General features: G+C 54.2%; 4 protein-coding genes across 14 annotated transcripts in view; 2 read left to right on the top strand and 2 right to left on the bottom strand.

Annotated features, from left to right (window-relative positions):
• Positions 1 to 10,308, top strand: part of TJP3 (tight junction protein 3) — a 29,063-nt gene extending 18,755 nt beyond the window's left edge. For all 6 annotated transcript variants that reach the window (XM_045830857.1, XM_045830855.1, XM_045830856.1 and 3 more), the window contains 11 exons: positions 76 to 232; positions 774 to 882; positions 999 to 1,236; positions 1,839 to 2,050; positions 5,351 to 5,446; positions 6,714 to 6,784; positions 7,396 to 7,606; positions 7,687 to 7,787; positions 8,150 to 8,431; positions 9,636 to 9,682; positions 10,081 to 10,308. In XM_045830857.1, the coding sequence (XP_045686813.1) occupies positions 76 to 232; positions 774 to 882; positions 999 to 1,236; positions 1,839 to 2,050; positions 5,351 to 5,446; positions 6,714 to 6,784; positions 7,396 to 7,606; positions 7,687 to 7,787; positions 8,150 to 8,431; positions 9,636 to 9,682; positions 10,081 to 10,183 (1,627 nt within the window). In that variant the 3' untranslated portion in view covers positions 10,184 to 10,308. The remainder of the gene's footprint in view (positions 1 to 75; positions 233 to 773; positions 883 to 998; positions 1,237 to 1,838; positions 2,051 to 5,350; positions 5,447 to 6,713; positions 6,785 to 7,395; positions 7,607 to 7,686; positions 7,788 to 8,149; positions 8,432 to 9,635; positions 9,683 to 10,080) is intronic.
• Positions 10,309 to 10,406: 98 nt separating this feature from the next.
• APBA3 (amyloid beta precursor protein binding family A member 3) lies at positions 10,407 to 16,988 on the bottom strand. Of its 4 annotated transcripts, XM_045830862.1 has the most exons (12): positions 16,792 to 16,966; positions 15,965 to 16,143; positions 15,602 to 15,757; positions 15,473 to 15,512; positions 13,002 to 13,147; positions 12,786 to 12,872; positions 12,536 to 12,697; positions 11,974 to 12,153; positions 11,687 to 11,899; positions 10,937 to 11,056; positions 10,708 to 10,848; positions 10,407 to 10,622 (listed from the first exon to the last, which is right to left on the bottom strand). In XM_045830862.1, the coding sequence occupies exons 1-12, from the start codon at positions 16,793 to 16,795 to the stop codon at positions 10,551 to 10,553; spliced, it is 1,500 nt and encodes a 499-aa protein (XP_045686818.1). In that variant the 5' UTR covers positions 16,796 to 16,966; the 3' UTR covers positions 10,407 to 10,550. The 4 variants fall into 4 exon arrangements, with proteins under 4 accessions (XP_045686818.1, XP_045686816.1, XP_045686815.1 ...); XM_045830860.1 differs by having other exon boundaries at positions 15,602 to 16,143; positions 16,869 to 16,988; XM_045830859.1 differs by having other exon boundaries at positions 15,602 to 16,143; positions 16,792 to 16,976.
• A 1,089-nt stretch (positions 16,989 to 18,077) lies between these two features.
• Positions 18,078 to 20,123, top strand: MRPL54 (mitochondrial ribosomal protein L54). Its single transcript, XM_045831399.1, has 3 exons — positions 18,078 to 18,234; positions 18,966 to 19,131; positions 19,778 to 20,123. The coding sequence occupies exons 1-3, from the start codon at positions 18,117 to 18,119 to the stop codon at positions 19,908 to 19,910; spliced, it is 417 nt and encodes a 138-aa protein (XP_045687355.1). The 5' UTR covers positions 18,078 to 18,116; the 3' UTR covers positions 19,911 to 20,123.
• Positions 20,124 to 21,399: 1,276 nt separating this feature from the next.
• On the bottom strand, positions 21,400 to 24,433 carry RAX2 (retina and anterior neural fold homeobox 2). 3 transcript variants are annotated; one of them, XM_045831509.1, is made up of 3 exons: positions 24,363 to 24,433; positions 23,669 to 23,975; positions 21,400 to 23,025 (listed from the first exon to the last, which is right to left on the bottom strand). In XM_045831509.1, exons 2-3 carry the CDS (start codon positions 23,882 to 23,884, stop codon positions 22,687 to 22,689), a joined length of 555 nt encoding a protein of 184 aa, XP_045687465.1. In that variant the 5' UTR covers positions 23,885 to 23,975; positions 24,363 to 24,433; the 3' UTR covers positions 21,400 to 22,686. The 3 variants fall into 3 exon arrangements, with proteins under 3 accessions (XP_045687465.1, XP_045687467.1, XP_045687466.1); XM_045831511.1 differs by having other exon boundaries at positions 23,669 to 23,956; XM_045831510.1 differs by having other exon boundaries at positions 23,669 to 23,902.
• Between the last annotated feature and the right edge of the window lie 1,333 nt (positions 24,434 to 25,766).

Below are 25,766 nucleotides of genomic sequence, written 5' to 3'. Positions count from 1 at the left end.
GGAAACCAAGGCCCAGAGTGGGTGGGGCTCACCTCTCTGCCCTCACTGGACTGCCCTGCCTCTGCCTGCCCTCAGGTACAGCCCTGACTCACGGGTGGTCCGCTTCTGCAAGGGCACCAGCATTGGGCTGCGGCTAGTTGGAGGCAACGATGTGGGCATCTTTGTGTCCGGGGTGCAGGAGGGCAGCCTGGCGGAGGAACAGGGCATCCAGGCGGGAGATCAGATTCTGCAGGTAACCTGGAGACGGCCGGCAGTGGGTGTGCTGGCATGCGGGGTGGCACTCCCGGGTCTGTTACAGCCTGTGTCCTCCCCCCACCCCCAGTCTGCTGAGAGTAGGTGTGACCCACTGTCCATGTCTGTTTACTGTTGTCCCTCTCATGATCCTGAAGGCTGGTGTCTGTGACCTGCTGTCTGTGTTTGTATATCATTGTCCCTGTAATGACCCTGTGACTAAGTCTTGACTTGTTGGAGTGTCACACAGTGTCACGATCTTGTCACTGTTGTGACCCCCAGTCCCATGCCTTGATGATGACTGCCCACCATGCCTTGGTTGTTCGAGTACTGATGGCAGGTCCTGTGCCTGGGTTCTGGGTCGAGATCTTCACGTATCCGTGATGCCCATGTTGCCACAGGCTGATGTCCCCGTCGGCTGTCCCCAGTCACCAGGGCCCATGAAAGTGGATCTGGCAGCAGTTGGGGGTGGCCTTTGTCCAGAGGGAGAGCTGGGATCTCATGACCAGAGCTTCACCCATCCCCTCCTCCCTCCCTGGCAGGTGAATGATATGCCCTTCCAGAACCTGACTCGGGAGGAGGCTGTGCAGGTCCTGCTGGGGCTGCCACTGGGCGAGGAGGTGGAGCTGGTGACGCAGCGGAAGCAGGACAGTGAGTTGGGGCGGGAAGAGGGAGCCGTGCCTGGCCCTGCAGGGAGGCCCACTCCCTGGGCACAGGTAAGGTCCAGGCAGCGGCCTTGCTGGCTTACAGCCTCTCCCTGTCCACAGTCTTCCAGAAAATGGTGCAGTCCCGCGTGGGCGACTCCTTCTACATCCGCACACACTTTGAGCTGGAGCCCAGCCCACCTTATGGCCTGGGCTTCACCCGTGGTGACGTCTTCCACGTGCTGGACACGCTGTATGCGGGCCCTGGGCAGAGCCACACCCGTGGGGGCCACTGGCTGGTGGTACGCATGGGTCGTGACCTCCGGGAGCAGGAGCGCGGCATCATTCCCAACCAGAAGAGGTGGGGACCACTCCCCACCCTCAGTGGGGCTGCCCCCCTGCCTCAGTTTCCCTGTAATGTCACTGCTTAGTGATGTTAATGGTTCAGCCTGAGAAATGAGCAGAAGACTCGGGGCGGTGCAGCTGCACCTGTGTGGGTTTCCCGGGGCTACTGGGACAAATCACTCCAACTTAGTGGATTCAGTCTGCACACGTTCTGGAGGTCGGAAGGCCAAAAGGAACGTTTCAGGACAACAATCCAGGCGTGGGCAGGGCTGGTCCTTCAAGAGGCTCCAGAGGAGAACATTTTCAGCCTTTTTGAGCTTCTAGAGCCACCACATCCCTGGCTCGTGGCCCCTTCCTCTGTCGTCACAGCTAGCAGCGCAGCCTCTTCCATTTCCGACTCTGACCCTCCCACCTTCTCTTATGGGGACCCTGTGATGACACTGGGTTCCCTGGGCAATCTTGGGACATCTCCACCTCAGGGGCCTTAACTTAATCCCATTTGCAGAGTCCCTGTACCGTGGCAGGTGACGAGTACACAGGCCCTGAGACTGGGACGTGGTCGTCTTTGGGGCTGTTACTGTGCTGACCTCGGAGCTCACTAACCTCCCTTCTTCCCAGGGCAGAGCAGCTGGCCAGTCTGGAGGCCGCCCAGCGGGCTGTGGGGCCTGGGCCTGGCGCCTCCATGGGCTCTGGTCGGCGGGCGGAGTTCTGGCGACTGCGGGGTTTTCGTCGGGGTGCCAAGAAGACGACCCATCGGAGCCGAGAGGACCTGTCGGATCTGACCAGGCAGGGTCACTACCCACCGTACGAACGCGTGGTGCTGCGAGAAGGTGGGACCCAGGCCGGGGGGCCGTGGCACCTCAAATAAGAGTTAGGACTGTCTAGGATAGCCTTCAGAAGCCACAATGCTTCTCTCTCTCCTTCCACAGGGGGCAGAAAAGGGCTTCATTCCTTAAAAAATAATTCCTAGCCCTGGCTGGTGTGGCTTAGTTGGTTGGTGCGTGGTCCGGTAACCAAAAGGCTGCGGTCTCGATTTCTGGGGCTGGCGTGTTTCATCCTCAGCGCGTATGGGAGGCAACCAATCGGTGTTTCTCTCTCTCTCTCTCTCTCTTCCTCTCTCTGCAAAAGCAATGAAAAAAGTGTCCTTAGGTGGGGATTAAAAAAAATTAACTCCTATATCCAATAGAAATATGCGAGCCACATGTAAAATCTATAAAAAGAAATGGTTGAAAATAATTTTAATAATATATACTTTTAATTTTTACTTAATCCTCACCCAAGAATAGGTTTATTGATTTGGAGTGTGGGGAGAGGTCAGTTGGTTGCTTCCCATACGTGCTCCAACCAGGGGTAGAACCTGCAACCTAAATGTGCGCCCTGACAGGATCAGACCTCTGCCCTTTGGTGTGTGGGACAACACTTCAGCTGAGCCCCCTGGCCAGGGCAATGATTTGTTCATTAACATGCTCTATCCAAAGAACTATTTCAAGAGATAATTCATATAAAATTATTAATGAGTTTTTTCACAACTATTTTTTTTGCACTAAGTCTTAGAGATCTGGCGTATGTTTTGACTTAGCACATCTTGGTTTAGACAAGCCCCATTTCAAATGTTCAACAGCCACACATAGCCAGAGGCTGCTGCAGAGCGGGGCTGGGGGGTATTCATTTAGTGGGTACTGCCGATTTAAAGGGGTCGGTTTGAAGTAAATAATGCCCTAAAAGTATGTGCCTACTGTGAACAGGTATTCAGACCAAAATGTGTCCACACACATTCACAGCAGAATTATTCCTAACAGCCAAAAGGTGGGAATAACCCAAGTGCCCATCAGCTAGCAATGGATAAACACAGTGTGGTCCATTGTTCACACACTGGAATATTACCCAGCCGTGAAAAGTGGTCAAGTGCTGACACTTGCTACAATGTGGATGGACCTTGAAAATGTGAGGCTCAGGGAGGGAAGCCAGACCCAAAAGGCCTCATAGTGTTTCCATTTATGTGAAGCGTCCCTATCAGGGAGAGGCAGAAAGTGGGGAAGGGGAACGGGGAATGATTGCTCAGGTAAACAGGGCTGTTTTTGGTGGGGGAAGAGAATGTTCTAGAACTAGATGGCAGTGCTGGTTGCATCAAAGAAAATACACAAGGTCTTCCTAGGAGAGCAAAAATTAACAACTACAGAAATAAGTTAGAATTGGGGTCAACAAATTACATCTCGCAGGCCAAATCTGGCTTACCAGCTATTTTTATACAGCCAACTAACTAAGAATGGCATTTACATATTTTATTAAGGATCCTTTTTTTTTTTTTAAGAGAGAGGGGAAGGGAGGGAGAAAGACAGGGAAAGAAACACTGATGTGTGAGAGAGACATCGATCGGCTGCCTCTTGCACGTCCCCACTTGGGGACCTTGCCTGCAACCCAGGCGTGTGACCTCACTGGAATTGAACTAGTGACCTTTAGGTTCACAGGTCGCTACTCAATCCACTGAGCCACATGAGCCAGGGCAGTATTTGCATATTTTTAATGGTTGAAAAGAAGTGATAAAATTTTTTGACACGTGGAAAGAACTGAAAACTGCAGCTTGAAAATGAAAGTTCACAGCAGTGTTATTCACAAAAGCAAAGAGGCGGAAACAACCGAGTGCCCACGAACAGATGAAGGGATAAACATAGTGTGGTCCACCCAGACAGTGCAATGTTATTCAGCCTTAAAAAGGAAGAAAATTCTGCCCCGTGCTCAACATAGATGAAACCTGAGGACGTTATGCTCAGTGAAATAAGTCAGGCACAGGACAAATGCTATGCGATTCCACTCATAGGAGGTCCCCCTACATTGTGAATGTACTAAATGCCACTGAATTATACACTCTACGATGTACAGGTTAAAACATTAAATTTCACGTTGTCTATATTTTATCACAATTAAAAATAAACACACTGGCACAAAACCAGCACATAGAGCCTTTCCCTGTCTGAGAAGGGGGAAGGGGAACAGTCTTATCCAGACGTCAGGAAGGGGGAAGAGATTAAGCTCTTCCCCAGTCTCAGGGGAGAAGGGATTAAAACCAGGTGCAGAGGCCTGTAGAAATAAACACTGCAGGAGGATGGGAGGAGCTGAGCACCCAGGATAAGAAAAGACTGAGCTGCCTTAGGGGCTCCACCAACATCCGGACAAAAACAAAACAAGACAAAAAACACTTAAAAATCAAAGGCCCTCTGCTTAATTTCTACCCCCAGGCAGTGAAAGTTTAGAAGTATGAATGTATTGAGCTTTTGAGAGAGAGAGAGAGAGAGAGAGAGAGAGAGCGAGAGAGCGAGCGCGCGTGCATGGGCACCTAGGAGGAGAAAGGGAGAAGGCATAAAGAGGGCTGGCTACTCCCTTTCCTCCCACCAGGGTGTCTTCTGCGCCCGTTTCCACATTGGTGAAGGCATCTATCAGTTAGTCCAGAGGTCTGCAAATTCTTGCTGCAAAGGGCTGGAGAGTAACTATTTTAGAGTCTGTGGGCCAGTTTCTTTCAAAACTACTCTGCTCTGCAGGAAGGCAGCCTGAGAGCGCATAAATAAATGGACATGACTGTGTGCCAATAAAACTCTAAAAAGCAAGCAGTGGGCCAAATGTGGCCCTAGAGTTGTATCGATAGTTTTGCTGACCACCGAGTTAGCTAGGTTCAACTGCTTTAACAGAGACCCCAAGTGACAGCTGAATTTTAAAAAAGTTTCTTTTTCAAGTTGCAGTCCCAGAGTAAGCAGTTGAGTGTGGCCTGGCCACTTCAGTTTCAGGGATCCAGGCGCCTGGTCTTGTTTGTGTGCCTGTGTGGTCCAAGATGGTGCACCGGTACCCACATTCCAGCCAGCGGGAAAGGGAAAGAAAACAGATGGTTCACCCCTTCCCTTGAAGTATATAACCCCAAATTGCACACAATTGTGCTTGCACCCCATTGGCCAGAACTTGGTCACATGGCCACCCCTAGCTGCAAGGGAAGTTGGGAGATGTAGTCTTTAGCTGAGCAGCATGGGCCTGGCTAGCTATGAAACTATAAGGGGAAGTGGGGAGTGGTCGTGCAAGAACCTAGCTAGCAGTCTTTGCCACAAACGGGCTCCTGATTCTTGTCATTATTTCTTGGTCCCTAGCCAATTTCAAGCGCCCAGTGGTGATCCTGGGACCTGTGGCAGACATTGCTATGCAGAAGTTGACTGCTGAGATGCCTGACCAGTTTGAAATCGCAGGTGAGAAACCAGGTTCCTTGGCAATCCTGTTGGTGAATCGTTTCATAACCCTTTTCCAGCCCCTGGGGCTGAGGCAGCTTGAGAGGGGCTGCTAATGTTGTTTGGGGTAAGAGTTAGAACATGAATCACCAGCACTCATTCTAATGCCCAGGCCAGACATCCTCAATCAATCTTGGTATTGTCTGGCTGGATAGAGCTTCTGAGTTTTTCTTAACAGTTTGCTAGTCAATGCCCAATAAGCCAATGTGCTTGCTGTTCCTTCCTTCCTTTGTTCAAGAAACTTGTTTACTGAGCTATGGACACAGCATCCTACAACACACACAAGATCCCCCACGGAGACCAAAGATGAACAGCTTCAGAAACAAGCTAGAACTGGGGTCAACAAATTACATCTCCCAAGCCAAATCTGGCCCACCAGCTATTTTTGTACAGCCTACTAAGAATGGTATTTACATAGTTCGAATGGTGGAAGTTAAAATTTTTGACACATGGAAAGAACTGAAAGCTGCAACTTGAACATGAAGGTTCACAGCAGCATTATTCACAACAGCCCAGAGGTGGATACGACCCAGGTGTCCATGGACAGATGAAGGGAAAACACAATGTGGTCCATTCAGACAATGGAATGTTATTCAGCTGTAAAAAGGAAGAAAATTCGGACCCATGCTACAACATTATGCTCAGTGAAGCTTCAGACACAGGACAATACCGTGGGATCCCACTCACAGGAGGCCCCCAGAGGAGTCAGCTGTCCCCCTGCCACAGAGACAGGAAGTAGACGGTGGGGGCTGGGGCTGGGGGGGGGAGAGTCAGTGTGGGAAGATGTAAGTCCTGGAGACGGAGGGAGGTGATGGCTGCACAACAATGCGAATGTCACAGTCCAAGCCAAAGCCTAGAGTCGGGACCAAGCCTGGGAGAACGAATGTCTGGAGCACAGACTCTGCGTCAGGCTCCTGACCCTGTGGCTTGTTGGCTCCGTGACTCTGAGCCGGTGACGTCATGACCCTGAGGCTATTTCCCCATCTGCCAGATGGGACAGTAACAGCCTCCCCTCCTCAGGAGGAGTTGAGGGCTGATGTCAGGGGACACAGACCAGCAGCACTGGGCATAGTCCAACGGGAGCTCCTGCTGCTGCTGTTAGGATTCCTCTCAAGGGCAATGGGGAACCATGGTGGGATCTTAAGCAGGGGAGGGACAGGTGGACATGAATTTGAGGGGCTAGGAGACTGTACACCTGAAAGCTGCTGGTTGCCTCTCCCCTCCACAGAGAGCGTGTTGAGGACCAACAGCCCGTCTAAGATCATCAAGCTGGACACTGTGAGGGTGATTGCGGAGAAAGTAAGCAGGGCTCTGCTGTGAGCCCCATTTCTTTCTTCTTCTTTTTAAAGATTTTATTTATTTATTTTTAGAGAGGGAAGGGAGGGAGAAATAAGAGAAACATCAATGTGCAGTTGCTGGGGGCCGTGGCCTGCAACCCAGGCATGTGCCCTGACTGAGAATCAAACCTGCAATGCTTTGGTTCGCAGCCCAAGCTCAATCCACTGAGCTACGCCAGCCAGGGCTGGGCCCCATTTCATGGATCAGGAAACTGAGGCCCAGGCATCCAACCTGTTCTCTCCCCATGCCCTGCAAGTGTGGTCTCCCATGGAGCCCCCTTTGGAGGCTTTGTGATGTTGGGGTTTTGGGGGGGAACAGAGCCTGCCCAGAGTCACACAGCAGCATGCCAGCCCTGGGAAGAGGCAGGGAGACTCAAACTGGGGCTCTGGGGCTCGAGATGCCGTGGCCTGGGTTATCACCAGCCCCCACTCCACATGCTGGCCTGTGGATGTGCCGGGCTGGGGTCCACTCTGACCTGAGTCTTTCTCTCCAATTCCTCACTTGTCTCTTTTGGCCTGTTCTGGGTGTGTTTCTCTCTCCACACTCTCCCTCCCCCACTACCCCCCGCCCAGGACAAGCACGCACTCCTAGACGTGACACCCTCAGCAGTCGAGCGCCTCAACTACGTGCAGTACTACCCCATTGTGGTCTTCTGTGCCCCCGAGAGCCGCAAGGCCCTCAAGGCTCTGCGCCAGTGGTTGGCGCCAGGGTCCCGCCGCAGCACCCGCCGTCTCTATGCCCAAGCCCAGAAGCTGTGGAAGCACAGTGACCACCTCTTCACAGGTAGGGCAGGAGTGGGAGTCCCAGGGGAAGCGGTGGTTCTGGCTGAGTCTCTCAGCCCACACCCACGCCCCCTCCCACAGCCACCATTCACCTGCACGGCACAAGTGACGGCTGGTACCAGGAGCTCAAGGCCATTATCCAAGAGCAGCAGATTCGGCCCATCTGGACAGCTGAGGACCAGGTACCTGGCCAGGGTTTGGAGACTCTATCTGGATTTAGGGCTAGGTCAGGGGTCAGGGGTCAGGGGCATGGCCAAGGCCAAGATTTGACCTGAGATTAGAGCCTGAATCGGGTACCTGAGGTGAGATGAGATTGGGGGACAGGGGGTAGATTCAAGGTTTGGGGCTCAACTCAGATTTTGGGGTCTCAGCCTTGAGTCAAGAAAGGGCTCAATGGTCAAAACTCATCTTGGGGTCAAGGGTTAAGTATCAACCTGAGGGTCAATGGTCTTACCTGGTTTGGGACCGGAGTTTGAAGGTGGTGTTCTGGGCTGGGGTTTGGTCTGGGGTCCAGGAGGCTCAGCCAGGCCACCCCGCCCCACAGCTAGAAGGCTCCCTGGAGGACAACCTGGACCTCCCTCACCGTGGCCTGGCCGACAGCTCTGCGGATCTGAGCTGTGACAGCCGGGTCAACAGTGACTATGAGACAGACGGCGAGGGCTACACAGACGGCGAGGGCTACACAGACGGCGAGGGTGGGCCCTACACGGACGTGGATGAGGGGCCCCCCGAGCCAGCCCTGGTCCGGTCCTCGGAGCCTGTGCTAGTGGACAAACCGCAGAACCTGCAGGATCATGGCAGATCCTCGGGTCACCGAGAGGCCCAGGTGAGCAGGGTATGGGATGGGACGGGGCAGATACCCGGGAACCCTATTTTCTGCCAGGATGACAACAGGAGCTCCTTGCTCAGACCCATATCTGGGACCCAGACCTAGGCTATATGAACCATGAGTCGCTTCTAGAGAGTATTTTAGCCTGTGTGCCCAGTTTCCTTATTTGGGACACAGGGCAGGCGCTAAAGTCTTGACATCACAGGGTGGTTGTTTAAACTCAGAATAGTTAAGCCCTGGCTGGCGTAGCTCAGTGGATCAAGCGCGGGCTGCGAACCAAAGTGTCGCAGGTTCGATTCCCAGTCAGGGTACATGCCTGGGTTGCAGGCCATGACCCCCAGCAACCGCACATTGATGTTTCTCTCTCTTTCTCCCTCCCTTCCCTCTCTAAAAAATAAATAAATAAAATATTTTAAAAAATAAAATAAACTCAGGACAATTAACCCAAATTCTGGCTTATTAGTTGGATATTTCACAGTAACAATTTTTTTTTTTAGTTCTTACTCTATTTGGGGCTGCATTACCCCCTGTAGTGCCTGTCAACTCGACATAAGACACCGCTTCCTCCAGACCTTCTCTCGATAAATGTGACATGTGCACACCTGTGCTGTCTCTGGTTGGAGTGGCGCTCCGTGGGGCTGTGCAGCGCCCCGCTGCTCGGCTCTCCTGGCAGCCTACTCACCGGGCAGGCACCACCCTAAGCACTTCACATACGTGAACTCATGAATGCCTGACAGCAGTTCTCAGAAATTGTACAGATGGGAAACCTGGTTCCCCCTTTGCTGACAGGCTAGGATATAGCCAAGGCCTTCCCCTGTCCCAGACTTTTCTCATTTAAAACTGGGGATGAGCCCTGGCTGGCGTGGCTCAGAGGATTGAGTGCGGGCCTGTGAACCGTTCCTCTTCAGGGCACATGCCAGGTCCTCGGTTGCGGGGAGGTGTGAGAAGAAACCGAATCTGTCACACATTGATGTTTCTCTCCCTTTCCCCCTGCCATCCCCTCTCTCTAAAAGAAAAAAAAAATCTTTAAAAAATAAAAATGAAAAAAGTGGCAATGAGCTGCAGTCTGGCCATGGGGGCAAGAAGACAGCCTGTTATGGGTAGCACTGCCCAGGCAAAGGTGGGGAAGTGGGATGGGGGTGGAACCTCACTCTAACTTGTCATACTTTTGGGGGGTTAACCTGCTTTCTCCCTCTCCAAGGCGGACAGCCACCACCCACAGGGTCAGTCGCGACAGGACAGCATACGGTAAGAGCTCCTGTACTCCAGGTTGGGGCCCCTCAACCCTTTCCCTGGGACTCAGGGTTTGGGTGGGGTGAAGAGACCTAGAACCAAGCCATCCTTCTGTGGCACTGTTCTGGTAGGCAAGTTGGAGCCAGACAGAGGCGATCTAAGCCCTGTGTAGTCAGGCCATGGGAGCGGGAATCCTCTTTCTGGTAACACTGGGAAGGCTTCCTGAAGGAGGGGCATTGCAACAGGGGCTTAGAAGGCTGTGAAGGAGGTCATTAATAAAGCCAACCCCCTAACAATGCCCGGGCTTGCTCATCTCTGCCCACACCCAGTGTGCCCAGCACAGAGCCAGCCGCGGTTAATGGTGAGTCCACACCATCCCCACTAACAGCATCTCTTCCATTTCCTGACCCCAGGACATACACTCGGGAAGCTGTGAGGAAAAAGTTTACACAAGCCCGAGACGTGGGGTCCTCCGACGAAGATGGCTACGACTGGGGCCCAGCCACCGACCTGTGACCACCTCCCACGCGGCCAGCGGGTTGCTCCCTTCTCCTCCCTGGAGCTGGGTCTTGGTTTCTCGTACAGAACCCCAAACCCTGCCTCCTTCCGCCTGGTCTTTAATAAACATTTTCACGATGCTGCTTCTAGGGGCTTTCAGGAAGGACGCGGGTGCCAGGGTTAAATCCTGTTTTTCCTGTTAACCCCGGCCACGCCCTGATCCAAGACCTTACCCATTTGATAAGCTTTTAATTTTTTACATCAGAAAATAATATACAGCCTAGAATCCTCTGGGGCCCCGGCCAGCCAAGGAGGCACCTCTGACAGGAGTTCCAGGGCCAGCGGGGATAAGGCACCATGGTGGCGGGGGGGTGGGGGTGGCCGGTCACAAGTACACAGGCTGCTCCTGGCCCGTTAGCAGGCGATAGGTGGTGGCCGGCATGGTCTTGATGTGGACCTAGGGGGTGGGAAAGGAGGTAGGGGCTCAGGGTGGGCCTGGGCTAGTGGGAAGGCACCCCCAGTCCCATCCACTGCCCACGCACCTCAGTGTGGGCCTCGGTGAGCAGCTCAATGACACGGGCATGCGGTGTGGCCACCACACTGTGCCCGTTGATCTCGATGATTCGGTGTCCCACGCGAATGCCCCCACGCTCAGCGATGCCACCGCGGAGGAGACTGCAGATCTGAAGGGACAGGAAGGAGCTGTGCTGCTCAGGGGTGCATGCTTAAAGCTGCCCACCCCCAACACAGTGCCCTGGGCTGGGGCCTCACAATGCCGTCCTCCACGCAGAAGCCCAGCTGCTCACGGGCGTGCGGCCGGTGGATGATGGCTGTGGTGACCGGTGGGCAGTGGACGATGCTCAGGGTCACCAATGTCTGCGACTTTACCTCCTGTGCACAGGACAAGGACTGTTGGCCTAGCTGGGCCTTCGAGAGGCTGCTGGACCTCTTGGCAAGCTGCAGCCTCCTCTGGGCCTCAGTTTATCCACCCGCAAAATGGAGATTGGGAGTCAAGGCTCTCGATTCCAGAAGATCCCTCGAGAAGCAGTTAGGAACACAGGTGGGAGGTGCACGGCCTCAAGGTTGGAGCTGTGTGACCTCTCACCTCCCTGACTCCCTGGGCCTCAGTTTCCTCATGGTCAAAAGCAAGTCTCTAGCAGCGTCTACCAGGCAGGGTCATAAACACTCAGTAACATGCTGTGTGGACTGTGTCAGAACCACTCTTCTGACCTGGCCGGGTCCCTCCTCATCCCTGGGCCTCACTTCCCCTATGTAGGCAACAAGGGTCAAGTCTTAAGAACACACTGCTGAGGTCACCCTGGATGGGTGACATCCCCTCTCCCAGCCTCAGTTTCCCTAAGTATGTAAGAAGCATGTCCCTTATGGGTGGGCCCCACAGACCTGTCCAAAGAAGGTGTTTCTGTGGCTTTGGGCACCCCTTCCCAGCTCCGTGGAGAGGCTGGCCTACCACCTGGGGACCCTCAGGCCAGCCTCTCTGACCCATGCTACCCCAGGACTCACACGGACAGCAGCCTGGACGGTGGCCAGGGGCAGCCCCACGAGGCTGGTCCCGTTGATGGCAGTGAGGCGGTCCCCAATGCTGAGGGCCCCTGAGCGCTCTGCCGGGCCCCCGTGCAGCAAGTTGGCGATGACAGCTGTGGGCAGCAAGGAGCCCCAGCCCGACTCCACCAGGGCCACGCCCAAGCCCTCACCCCGGCGCTTCTCAATGACCACCTGAAGAGGACATGGGTGGGGCATGAGGGCCACTTGGTGGGGACTCGCAGGGGGTGACCCACCCACCTGCTCACCTCCCTGCAGTTCTCGCTGTTGGAGAAGTGGTCGAGGTCTCCATTGTGGAGGTAGCCAGAGCCTGTGGCCCCCTGGCTTGGCTGGGCGCCCACCTGGTGGGGGTCAATGCCGCTTTCCTGCAGGAACTGGCTGTATGCCACAGCAAAGGCCTGGCCGATGGCCTGAGCAATGAGCTGGGCCTGTGGAGGATGGGCAGCACCTTCCTGGGGGTGTCACACCCTCTTCCGTCTGGTCCCCCAAATCCTCTGACATCTCAGAGCCCAGCCCTCCCTCCCCACCCAGAGCAAGATTCCCAAGGGACAAGATTTTGGGAAAACAGTCACTGTCCTGGGGAATCTGTGGAGAGAGGCAGGCCTGGGACAGTGAAGGTTTCGGGGATCTGGTGCCAGTCTCTCAGTCTTATGGAAAAGATTGGAATGTGTGGGACCCATTGGAGGGATGGGACAGCTGCCATCACTGAAGACCAGTGGGAGGACAGTGAGGCCAGGGGAGCTTCAGCGGAGGGTGGGGGCTGGTCTGTGTCCCCCTGTGCTGCAGGACACCCGGAGCCCAGCTGCTCACATCATCTGAGTGGAAAACGTGGCAGATCATCTTGTAGAGCCGCTGGCCGTGGGCCTGGGATGCGGGCCGCCGGGCCACCCGCCGGCGGGCCATGATCACCAGCACACTGCCGATGTCGGCAATGTAGGAGATGGTCTGCAGGGCGTGGTCCATCATGGCCTCCTGGAGGAGGGGGAGATCGGGCCTGGGTAGGCCGCGGAAACCTCAGCAGAGCCTCCCATACCCCAGAGACCAGGCCTGGGTCCTGTACCTGGGAGTCGACCATCAGAACCTTAATCCTCTTGGTGGAGATAAAGAGGTCCACCTCCGTCATGGGCTGGGTCTCCCCATCAGGGGCCTGTGGGGGTGGGGTGGCAGGTGGAGAAACCCAAAGACCCAGCCTTTGCCCTGTCAGGCTCCCAGGCCTTAGAGGGCCCAGTCTGCAGCTTGCCTGCCCGCCAACCCACCTGCCAGCCCCTGGCTTCACCTTGATGCGGTCCACAGCCTCCTGGGCCTGCGCCATTCGAGTGCTGGGGGGTGGGTTCCGTTCCGACACCAGCTGGGTGGAGCCCAGGTATTTGGCCCCAAATATGACACCATCTCGGAGGTCTTCGTGGTCACAGGGACCTGATACTGAGGGCAACAATGGAGGTACAATTTAGCCCCCAAGAGCCACGGCCAGGCTTGTCCACCCTTAGGAGTTTGGTCCAGGATCTTGGCTGCCTGAAGTCTGGAAGCACAGAGAGATCTAGCCTCTCATGATCTGATACTGTTGACCCACACGCGTTTGCCCACTTTCCCAGGACTATCCCGCCAGCAAGAGACACAGCCCAGCAGCTTGGCCCTGTCTAAACCTGTCTGTTCTGGCACTCTAAAGCTAACTCTGTCCCTGACTCAAGGTTCCCAGGCAGAGGACCTAGTTAGTTCCAGGGGCTTTTGTGAGTCCAGAAGCACAGTTAGATCCAAAAACAGCACTAGTGCTAACAGACACCTCCACCCTGTGTTTCTACAATCCCACGACTAGGCTAGAGCAGATGGTCCCACTCCCATTTCTAAAACTGCAGCACTACAGAACGGCACTCAGTTCCACCCAGTGGTTCTGGAATTCCCCCTGTATCAGTCTAGAGGCAATTAGTTCTGCCCATTGTCTTAGAATTCTCCCCTATCCACCCAGGGAGAGACAACTGTCCACGTATCTAAAACTCTCAGGCCATCCACAACCCCAGATGGCTCTGACTTATGTCTCTAGAATGCCCTGGCAACTTTCAAATCACAGAATTCTGTCAGGGGTTCTAGAAACCTACATGACTCCAGAATCAGACTTTCCCTCTCCATGACTCGAGAATTTCTTAATCATAAGAGCATCAGGCAGCTCTTCCTATGGTTCTAGAATTCCCTCAATAATTCATGACCACAGACGCACCCAGTGAATCACTTGAACATTCAGAAACAACCAACTCTGGTCATGGCTCTAGACACGAGCTAGCCCAGAACCACATAAAGCTTTGTCCGCATGGCTCCAGAATCCCCTGAGCAACATCAAGCCAGACAGCTTTGCCAGCAATTCTAGAGTGTTCTAATCAATTGCTATTGCTTGTTGGTTTAGAACCACAGATACAGGCCCCAGTGAAGTAAAGCATACTCCTGTCTGTGAACTTAAACCACAGATATCTCTGCCCTTTGTCCTTCATGATCTAAGCACTCTGGAACCACAGACAACTCTGCTCTGGGGTTCCGGAACTGTGCCATCCAATATGGCAGCCACCAGGCCCATGGGGCTGGTCTGGATTGAGATGTTCTGTAAGTACAAAATACACACTGGATTTTGAAGCTCTAATGTGAACAAAAAGTAAAATAATTATAAAATGTTAATTATATGTTAATGTATTATTTTGAATATATTAGGCTAATTAAAATGTGTTATTAATGTCACCTGTTTATCTTTTTAATGTGGACGACTAGAAAATTTCAAGTCACATAGGCCTCACATTATATTCTTGTCTGGCAATACTCTAGAACTTTCTGATGACTCCTCTAGAACCGCACCACTCTCCCCAGTTCTAGAACACTTCCTACTGGTCTATAGCCATGATAAATTCTATTCATTCTGGGAAGAGGACTTCCCAGTCCAAGTAGAACCAGACAGCTCTGCTTACCATTCAAGAACCTTCTCATCAGCCTAAGTTCTTTTAATCTAGAACCACAGGCAAAATGCAAGTTCTGGAACTCCCTAGGTGAGTCATAGCTCCACCCATGACTCTAGAACATTCTTGGAACTACAGGTCCAAACTGTATCCTCTTCTCACAACCATAGAATTTGCTATTTGACATATAGCCTCAGGTACTTTAGGGGGAAATTCTAGACCATTCCAGGTGACCAGAACTGGTTCTTCAGATGCCTTTAGAGCAGAGTTTGGCAAACCTCCATGCAAAAGGCCAAATAATAAATTATTTTTTTATTTTGTGAGCCAGGTGGTCCCTGTCACAACACAAGAGCTACCATAGACAATACGTAAATGAATGGACATGACGGTATCCCAATAAAACTTTATTTGTGGACACCAAAATTTGAGTTGCATATTATTTTCAAATGTCAAGAAATATTTTTTCTCTTGATTTTTTTCCTGACCACTTCAAAATAAAAAAGTCATCATAGCTCACAAGACATACCAGGACAGGTGGTAGGCCCGAGTTGGCCCACAGATGATAATTTGCCAATACATGCTAGAACAGCATGCTACAAACACCCAAGCCTGCCTTACTGCCCTCTACTCATTCTAGAACATTCCCAAGGCTGTCTCTCTTCTTCCAGGGTATCAGGAATCCACCTAAAACCATTCTCAGAGCCTCTCTAGAAGCAACCCCTTACTGACAAGCTTCGAGTCAGATTTCAGGAGCCTGATTCAGACTATTCTGAAACCCCTAGGTTCCTGGGGCCAGGGTGGGCGGGACACTCACCCTCCTGGAGGGCAGGGTATGAAGCCACAGTCTCGGGGCTCTAGGAGAAGACAGAAGAGGGACAGGGCTGAGTCCCCCTGGCGTGGCTCCTGGCAGCAGAGCAGCTCTGGAGGTTGGGGCAGGCACTACCTGAGCACTGGCAGGCCGCTCTTCAGGAGCAATCAGAGGGACTGTCTCCAACCAGGGTTCTGGGGAGCTGCTCGAGCTCTTGCTGTCATGCTGCTCAGCAGAGGCTCCCTCTTCCCATTCTGAGGGGCCAATATCCCCATTTGGGTCTTCAGGGGGCTGCAACAGGCGAGGAGCAGGGTCTGGAGGCTCCTTGGGACAAGACTGGGAAGCAGAGCACTCCTCAAGGTGCAAAAGGCTTAGCAGGTCGTCCCTGTCAGCCTCAGCAGACAAGAGCCCGTGGGCATCTGACACATCCTGGGGGGCCAGGCCGTGACCGGTGGCAATGTGTAGGGGGCAGGGGAGTCCATCTGGGGACAGACCCACCAGATCACCCGGCAGAGCCTCAAACTGTTGCACCAGGTCCGGAATATTTGGCCCGTCGAATTCCATTTGATTCACGCTGCATGGGCCTCCTGGCACTGGGTCCCACTGGCAGTCAGGGGTGAGGTCCTGAGAGGGCACAGGTGTGTCCCTGGGCTCTTCCAAGTCCATGGCTGGAGGCCCTGGAAGGGGTTGGGGAGCTGTCAGGAATTCAATGCCTGGACCCCAGGCTCAGGACAGCATATGAAAGACATTCAAAGATGAGATTCCTTGTACCAACTTGGTGCCAGACGCTAGCTGGGAGCTGTTCATACAGAACATATAATTTAATCCCACCATATCCTGCAATGAAAGGTCTGCTATGATCCCCATTTTACAGATGACAAAACACAGGCACAGAATGAGCAGTTTTAGGTCTGTGGCATCCTGGGCTCCAAACACGCAGGGATCCCCCCTGAACCTGTCACCCCACACCTCTCCCCACTACGGATCCTGTTCACCCCCGCCCTTAATGTTCCAAGCTTTCTTCTCCCGCGACGTGGTACCCGGACTGCAGATACACCCTTACAAACAGACTCAACAGGTGCGGATCCCCAAGACGCCGGACTTAAGAACCCAGCCTAAAACTTTAGACCCAGGACCTTAGACTTAATACTAGAGAACCAAGACACCAGAAAGCCCACCATAACCTCAAAACCTCAATGCCACGCTCAAGATGGACCCCAGACTCAGACTCGGACCTCAGACCCGGCCTGAAAATACAGCTCAAGCCTAAAGCTACGAGTTAAGACTCCAATACTTAGGCAGACCCAAGAATCAAGACTTCAGACCCATAGCCTCAGGCGTCGGTCCCAGATCCCGTTCTACCCTGCCGGGACAGTCACTCTCCAAATCGACGTGGCCTCACCGTACGACCTCCAGGACCCCACAACTAGGGCCGCCAGGGTCTCCCCAGCCGGGGTCGCTCACCATTCCCAGCTAGGGGGCCGGCCGACCTATCGTAGCCCGCAGATCTGTCCGCTCTGCGCTCCTGGCCTACCGGGCATGCGCATCCTTGCGGAGCCTGCTGGGAAATGTAGTTCTCCCAGCCGCCTCGACCAGCGGGCCCTCCAGGTGTGGGAACCATAAGTTCGAATCCCAAGCCTCCATCTACGCTGCGTGGGAGTGCGGACTGGCCTCTGGGCCTGTTTGCCTGTTTCCCTAACTGCAAATTGGGGTTAATAATCACTTTCGTTCTCCTAAGGCTGTGGTAGTTATTCCAAGGAATGGCAAATGGGAGGATATGGGACTGGGGAATACTAAGGAAGAGTGATAGATGGCCTCTTTCCACTGAGGGATAACAACGGAAGCAGCGCAAGGACACGGGCTCCCGGTTTGGCTTACTGTGGGGAGGTTGAATGGCACGTCTTGGCTTAACGTTTCCTCCCCGAGCCTTGGTTCCCTCAACTATAAACTTATAGTTGGAGGGATATACTAGGATAATAGGAGGGATAATACCTCATAACTGTGAGGATTATACAAAATCAAGCCACTTAAGGGTTTAGCAATTGGGCTGGAATATGAGTCTAATAAGTGTTAGCTTTCTAATAACTTTTAGGTTTAAGTAACTAAACGGTTTGAGGTTCTATTAAATTCTAGGCTTTGAGTAATTGTAAATTGAATAGAATCAGGAATGTATAATGTGTGGTCTTTAAAGTAAATCACTAGCCCTGGCTGGTGTGGCTCAGTGGACTGAGCACTGGTCTGCTAACCAAAGGATCACCGGTTCCATTCCCAGTCAGAGCACGTGACTGAGTTGTCAGGTCCCCAGTAGGGGCCAAGCAAGCAGAAACCACATATTGATGTTTCTCTCCCTCTCTTTCCCTCTGTTAATAAATAAATAAATAAATAAATAAATAAATAAATACATAAATAAATAAATAAACTTTAAACAATAAAAGAAATAACTAACCAAAGGCAAGAAGTCAATGAAACACCCTTGTAAAATCTCCTCATACAGTAATTGATATACCTATAAAAGTTTTACATGTCACAATGTAAGTCTAAGGCTGGAGTACTACATTTCCCAGGAATCTCTAGGAGCATCTGTCTCTCAAGCACCCTTAGGCCCCTGGCGCTTCCGAAAACGTGTACGTGTAGGCAGCTGGCGTACGTCATGGCGGCCAGAAGCTTATTTGGGGCTATCCGGACCTGGGCAGGATGGAGGGCTCGGAAGCTCCCGGACCCTGCAGGTCGAGAAAGACTCTTTCTACGGAACTATGCCAAGAAACCGGGTGAGCTGGACTAAGAGGGACCAGGATGGGAACAGCGAAGACATTGGGTAGTTTGTACTGCGCAGGCGCTGGTTGGGGAGGAGGTTCTTGGAATCGAAGCGCAAGCGTAAAGAGGCATACAGCTAGGTTTTACAGGCAGGCGCAGTTTGAGGGACCTAATCTCGGGCGCGATTGGAGTCAGTGCGCAGGTGCCAGCCTCAAGCTGAGTGAGGAGCCTGTGGGTTACGTGGAGCAAACGCTCATAACTGCGCAGGCGTGGGTTTGTTCTGGGGTGGGTGAGAGGAGGTCAGAAACTTGCGTCCCGATCCTATTTCTGCCCTTAGGTCACTGCGCAACTTAGGCAAGTCACCGGAAATTTGAGGGTGTCGTGGGGGCACATCTGAGTATTAACCACATAAGCAAAACCAAAAGAAGGTTATTTGAATTTTCGCTGGCTACAGCCTTGTCTGATCTTCTTTGTTGAAAAGAGAAGTGACGAATAAATATTAGTTCTTAGAGACATAGCACTTTCTCTGTGAGGTAAACAGAAAGAAAACAATTGAAAAGGAGTGACACAGCCACTCGGCATCAGTGTTGTTTAATGCAGCAGTCACCTCCAACTTAGTCATTTGAGTGCAGTAGACAGAGGCCAGCCAGGGCCTGGGGCCACCCTGAGGGGCAGGGGCCAGGAAAGGAAGGTTGGCTTCTGGAGGGCTGAACCAAGCTGAACCGACTCTACCCCTGCTCCCCAGTCATTAAGGGGGGCAAAGGTGGCAAAGGCGGCGTGGTCAGTGATGCCCTGAAAGACCCAGAAGTGTGCACAGACCCTGTCCGGCTTACTACTCATGCCATGGGCATCAACATCTACAAGGAGGGCCAGGACGTGGTCCTGAAGCCAGATGCTGAGTACCCTGAGTGGTGAGTGGATCAGGCTGGAGAGCGGGGAAAACCAGTAATCGGGTGAGGAAGAGCCTGGTTGATCAAATCTGAGGTTTCTGGGAGAACTTCTCTGGGGAGATGATGCATGAGTGAAGACCTGAGTGGGTGAAAGGAGCTTGAGTGGCAGAGGAAATAGCCAGTGCAAAGGCCCTGGGGTAGGACTAACCCGGGTTTTTAGGGAATGAAGTGGAGAGTAGGGGTAGATAAGGCAGGAAGGTCATAGAGCCCAGTCCTGGCAGGGCCTGGGAGCTGCAGGGATTTAGATTTTGCTTTTGGCCCTGAGGGCATTAGCAGGACATGGAAGCCATTGACATGTGCTGATCCTTAAAGCTGGGGAAGATGCTAAAGATTGACTGGGAGGGTAGGGGTTATAGGCCCACAGCAGACAGTGGCTAGGAGGCAGGAAGAGGCTTGGTGTGTGCCCACCTCAGACATCACTACTGAGATGGGAGTATTCCCTTGTTCCGTAGCCAGAAAACTGGCCCGGGAAACGTGAGGGAGCACCCCTAGATCACTGAGGCCCCCAGACCCAGTCCTGCCAGTGCCTCTGCCTGCCTCTGCCCGAAGTGCCTGGCAGTTATGGAGGGTTGCCGAGAAGCCCTGATTCCTGCCTATGCCCCATCAGGCTGTTCCAGGTGAATGTGGGCCCCCCTAAGAAGCTGGAGGAACTGGACCCCGAGACCCGGGAGTACTGGCGGCTGCTGCGGAAACAAAACATCTGGCGCCACAACCGGCTGAGCAAGAACCGAAAGTTTTAATAGAGGTGAGACCAGAGTACCCTGACCTGCCAAGGACCTCGACAGGCCCCAGAGGAGGACCCCAGAAGGGCACGACACCCCCTGCATCCTGCCCCACAGAAGACTTCATTTTCCTGGAGAAAACAGACTCTTCCTTACCTGCATTCTGTGTGGCCTTCATAGTGAGGCTGGATCAGGATCCTGGGGACCAATAAAGACCTCTCTGGGCTGTCATTGGCAGGTCCTGGGTGTCATTGGGTGTTTGATGTTGGGCCAGAGTGCAGTGGGGCAGGTAGCAGGGAGGTAGGCACCTTCTCAGACACAGTTGTTTCTGGCGATTGGCTGGGCTCCTGTAGGTCAGTCTTCACCCTCAGGCCTCAATGGGGTTCTTACCCTGATTCCTGGAATTCCTCCTAGCATTGCCCAAGAGGCCTCAGGCTCTCAAGTGGGAGGTTTTTCTAGCAAAACCCTTGGTTGGAAGGGACTCAAATCTGACTCAAGCTGTGTGAAGCAGAACAGAATTTGCAAGCTTTAGGAACTGAAATGTCCAGTGGTAGAGCTTCCTCCAGGCATGGCGGGATCCAGACACTTCAGTATTCAACTGTGTGGCTTTCTCCATCTCTGAGTCATTTTGACCCCCAGTAGGTAGTTCTCTAGGGCAGGGATTGGCTCCAGGGCTCCTGGCTGACACCTCCTGCACCAGCAAGCCGAGCCAGATAGGGACTTCTCTTTCTTTCTTTCTTCCCAAGGTCACAGGAGTTATCCTCATTGAGCCCAGGGACATGGGCCTACCAACCATCCTGTCCACCCCCACTGGTGCCCAGGTCTCACCAGAAAAACATATCCTGGAGTGTACATGGGGCACCATGAACATGATCCACTGCCCCAGGGAGAACCCCAGCTCCGGGTGGTCTTGATGCCTGCCCTGCCTATGAGGGAGGGGTCTTGAGGATCCCAGAAACAAGGCCAGTGCCTACCAAATTGGAGGAGGCTGGGGGTAGGGACCCACCCAGCAGTGCCTGTAAGGTCACCCCAACCCTTGCAGGCACCAACTGGAGAGGTTGGGGTAGGGGTTGGGTACCACCCTCCAGGCCCCTGGGTCCGCACGCTGGCTGGCCAGGTTGGGGTGCCCACAACTAATTTTGTCTGGTCCCAGGAAAACGAAGGCCTTTATCAGTTTAGGAGGGCTCTGCAGGGATTATGGAGAACCTACCCTCCCAGGTGACCCACCCTGTGCAGGCATCACCACCCAACCCTCCCATGACTCAGGGTGAAAACCAAAGTTGTAGCCACCACAGGCCCTGCCTGACCTGCCCCCAGGCCCTCCCTGCGCTCACCTCCCCCTTTCCCCTCCCTCGCTCTCCTCGGGTGCCAGCCTTCTGGCTTCTCTGGACCACACTAGAATGAAGAGTTGTTTTGGGCCACACATTAAATACACAACACTAATGAAAACTGATGAGCAAAAAAAAATCTTTTAAGTAAATTTATACTTTTGCATTGGGCTGTTTTCATAGCCATCCTGGGCCGCATGCCGCTCACGGGCTCCTTGATGTCCCTCCCACTCCCCTGGCAGGGCCCTTCCCCGAGGTCTTTGTACCTGCCACGCCTGTTGCCTGGCTGCTCTTCCTCAAGTGTCCCCACGGCTCCCTCCTTCCCCTCCTCCAGGTCTCCGTGGCCACCTCCACGAGGCCTCCCTCACCGCCACACTGAGCTGCATCCTCTGCCACACACGCAGGGTTGCTGTCCGTGGTGTCATTCTCCCTGATATTTATTTACCACCAGCTGGTATTTTATATTTTATTTATTTTTCACTTTTGCATCTTGTTTCTCCCACTGCAGCGGCAGCTCCATCAGGGCAGGGATTTTTGTTGGTGTTGTTTACTGTTATGTCCCTATTGCTTTCTGCGTAGACAGGTGGATGGATGAATAAATGAATTGGGTTGGACAGAACAAATGCTGGCCTTGCCACCAAAGGCCCCGTACCACCCTCTCTGGGCTGGGAGATGTGACAGAGTCTGTGGTCAGTGGGGACATAAGCCACGCTTTGAAACATGGAGGAAGCAGGGACAGACAGTATTCACCCAGTGTCTGCCTGGTCCCCCATTAGCCCTGGCCTGCGTCCAACTGCTGCCGGAGCCAGCAGGGACCCAGCTGCACCTGGTGTAATGGAGTCAAGCAGTGAATGTGAAAAACAGCTCCACACCCTACTGGCTTTGTGGCCTCAGCAAACAGGCTTTCCACCTCTGGGCCTCAGTTACCTCCCTGTAAAATGGGGCTGGTGGCCGTGCCTGCCTAACAGGACAGGCTCTGACCAGGAGCACACCGTGTGAGGAGGCAACTGCATGGGAGCTGCTCTGCCGTTATTTCTGAGAGGGAGGCCCTGAGAGCTGGGCAGCTCTGCCGGTGAAAGATTAGCAGGAATTTAGACTTACTGACTCCCAGAATGAAGGTTCCGGTGGCTCCCAGTTACAGTCTTACAGTCCCAGAGCCTACAAATCTACCCACCCACCTACCCCCATTTGACAGACGGGGGCACTGAGGTCCCAGGATGGCAGAGACTCCCCCAAGGCCACCCGGGGCCCCGCACCCCCTGGTCTGGGAATCCTATGACCACCTCCTTTCCAAGACTGGGTCCCAGTCTCCCTGCAAGGCAGGGTGAGGTGGGGTCCTGCCATGGGTGGCCATGGACTGGAGAGTGGGAATGGGTAGTCTCTTTCCTCATGGATAGCCTGGACTATATCTATCATCCCAGGCCCTTGGAATAGGTCAAAGAGGGAGAGCTGTGTAGGCACCAAGCTCAGGCCGGCGGCCAGGCCCTGTCCAGAGCCTGTGCGTGCTCCCTGGCCAGCAGCCGAAAAGATGCCTCCTCCAGGGTAAAGCCTTCCATGAAAGCCGAACCAAGGGCATGAGGCCCGAAGGACGCCTGCAGCCCCGGGGCTGGGCCCAGGAGGTGAGTGAGGCCTGGCCTGGCGGGCGGCCCGGAGCCCAGCCAGGATTCCAGGGGCAGTGGCATGGCTGGAGGGCAGGCAAAGGGCAGAGCTGGGGCATCAGGAAGCCTTGGGGCGGCCACAGCCCCTGAGCCAGTCTCCAGACGCTCCTGACGCCGCCACTTGGCCCGACGGTTCTGGAACCACACCTGGAAGTAGCAAGAGGGTGCTCTCAGCTCAGGGCCGGCGGGGAGAGCAGTGCTTCCCCACTCCACTGTGCTGCACCACACCGTGCTCTGGGCCTCCCAGCCTCGGGACTCTGCCTGCTGTCTGAGCTGACTCCCGCCTGCTGTGGTGCCAGCAGGTTTTGTTATTCCACCTCAAGGCCATTGGGAGAAGAAGCCCTGCCTCATGGCCCCTATGTCTTTCACATGAGCCCCTATGTCTTTCCTGAATCTAACCCCTCCTCGCCAGTCTGTTTAACCAGGCCCCTCAGCCTCCTCGGCCTCCTCCCAGGTCTTCCCTGGCCTTCATGAAGTGCAAGCCCCTCAGCTTGGCTTTCGAGTCCTCTCACAAGTTCTTTTCTCCCCTTCACTTTCTGCCTCTCCTTCCACCCACCTCTCACCCAGCTCAACGGAAACCCCTCTAATGTGACCCTGCATACCCTTGCACGTGCTGTTTGATACCTAGAAAAACACCCTTTCTTGCTGGCAAACTCGTATTCAGAAGTCACAGCCCCAGTCCCACATCCCCTCCTCCAGGTGGCCTTCCCAGTTTCTCTTCTACCCTTGCACTGGGAAGGTCCCTATGTAGCTCTGGCTTCCTGCCTAAGTCATTGAGGGGTGCCCTTACCTGCACGCGCACCTCCGGCAGGTGCACCTTGGCTGCCAGCTCCTCGCGGCTGTAAATGTCCGGGTAGTGGGAGGCCTCGAACGCCCGCTCCAGCTGGTGCAGCTGGTAGGTGGTAAAGGTGGTACGGTTCCTCCGGTGCTTCTTCTTAGGGGCCTCCTCACAGGGTGCCGGCCCCCCACCCTCAGCCACGGGCCCCTCGCCAGGGCTCAGGAACATGGCTCTCCTCACCTTCACCTGGCAGCACAGCAGCAGGACAGATGGTGGTAGGACAGCAGGAGGGACTGTCAGCTGGGGAGGGCAGGGGAGCCTGCTGGGTCCCGGGTAAGATGTGAAGGGGCTTTTCCCTCATGACGTCCTGCATTCATTCTGCCTCCCCCAGTCTCTCTCTGTTAATCTCAGATTATCTCATTTTCTATCTCCCTGTCTCCACCCCCTTCTCTGATTCTTTTGTGTGTGAGTCTCTGTCCTGAAACCTCTATTTCTCTTTCCCTCTGGAGCTCTCCCTGACTGCTGCTCTCTCCCCACATCTCCGTCTTTCTGATTGTCTCCCTCTGGGTCTAGGGCCCTCAGGAAAGCAGGCTGGGACACTGCTCCCAGGTAATCCTTCCTTACCACCAAGTCCTCTGCCCTAGTGGGCGCTCTGCACCTGCAGCCCCCACCCCAGGCTCACTTTGCCCACCTGCCCAACGCTTACCACCCCTAGCAGCCCTTCGTCGGCCCAGGTATCCACGGGGCTTCCACCTCAGCTGGCCCAGTGGCCTGGCCCCCGAGGGTGTGGGGTCGGGTGGGGGAGGATTAGCACAAGGTGATTAATTGAGGTGGCCTCTCTCAAGTGGGTGCCCTGAGCCACCGAGGGAGGGCCAGGCAGGCTGAGGCCTGGGAGTTAAGGGGGTACTGTCGACCTGGGTCCTCCCCCCCACACCCCCGCCCCACAGTAGGACACCAACAAGGGCCTCCCCATCTCCAGGCCTGTTTCCCTGGCTGTAAAACAGGGACACCGGGACCTGCCCCATGGGGCTCTCCCTGGGGCACGGCGAGGTGAGGAAAAAGGAAGCGCTGCTCAGCGGTGGGCACAGAGGGTGCTCAGCGAAGGTCTGCGGTTGCTCTCATCGGTGGGGGCACAAAAGGCCCCCTCAGGGTCACAGGTGTCAGCGGGGCTGGGTGTCAGCCTGAGAGGTGAAAGCGATCTTAGTTGGCTCCTCTGGACACCGAACAGGGCACGGCATAGGGGCATTTTAGCTGAATTTTGAGGTATGAATAAACATTTATTGAGCACTTACCATATACCAGTGAACAAAACACACAAATCAGGAGCTGGTGTCCTGGCTGGGGAGACAGCAGCAATGTGAGTAAAACGCAGTGTCGGGTGATCAGAGGTCCAGTAAGACAACCCGGAGCAGGGAGGGGAAGGGGCACCCAAGGTGGAGCCGCTCTTTTAAGGAAAGTGATCAGAATGAAGGACAGAGGGCGAGGCTGCAAATTCTGGACAAGATTTGTGTACGAAGGGGGCGGTGCTAGGGAACCACGGGAGGTTGTGGAGCAGGGCAGGGGCACAGTCAGGTGGCGTTTGGGATGAGAGCCTGTTGTGAGTGAGATGGGAGGCAAGGAGGAGTCAAGGGCAGGGGCAGTGGGCATGGTGGGGGGACAGGAAATCAACTGGGGGGATTCAGGGAGGAGGGAGTAGAGGTCCCTGTGTTGGGGACAGGTGGATGATGGGACTGTCACAGAGGTGGTGGCCCAAGAGCTGGAGCAGGATCTAGGGGAAGACTCAGACTGGTTTGCCAACCCCCCCAGTCCAAGGAGCCTGGTGGCTCGGTCAAGGGGTGCCCTGAAAACCAAGAGGTGGGGGCTAGGGATGAGGGAGGGGCCAAGGTGAGGCCTGAAAACCAGTTGCTGGATTTAGTGCAGGGAGATTGTCCAGGTGGGGGAGACCCAGGTCCTCAGATGGCCTGGGGAGCGAGTCCGAGAGAAAGTAGAGGTAGATCCTCCTGGAAGGTTGGTTTTGTAGGGAGAGGGACAGTGGCAGGCACAGAGACACACACACCCAGAAAAGGCGTGCCTGGGCCCCCGAGGAATCGGAGGAATCGGCCGCTGTAGA

Source organism: Phyllostomus hastatus, unplaced genomic scaffold (genome assembly GCF_019186645.2).
Source record: "Phyllostomus hastatus isolate PE091 unplaced genomic scaffold, TTU_PhHast_1.1 phas_contig_159, whole genome shotgun sequence".
NCBI lineage: Eukaryota > Metazoa > Chordata > Mammalia > Chiroptera > Phyllostomidae > Phyllostomus > Phyllostomus hastatus.
This window is presented reverse-complemented; position numbering and strand designations above follow the sequence as displayed.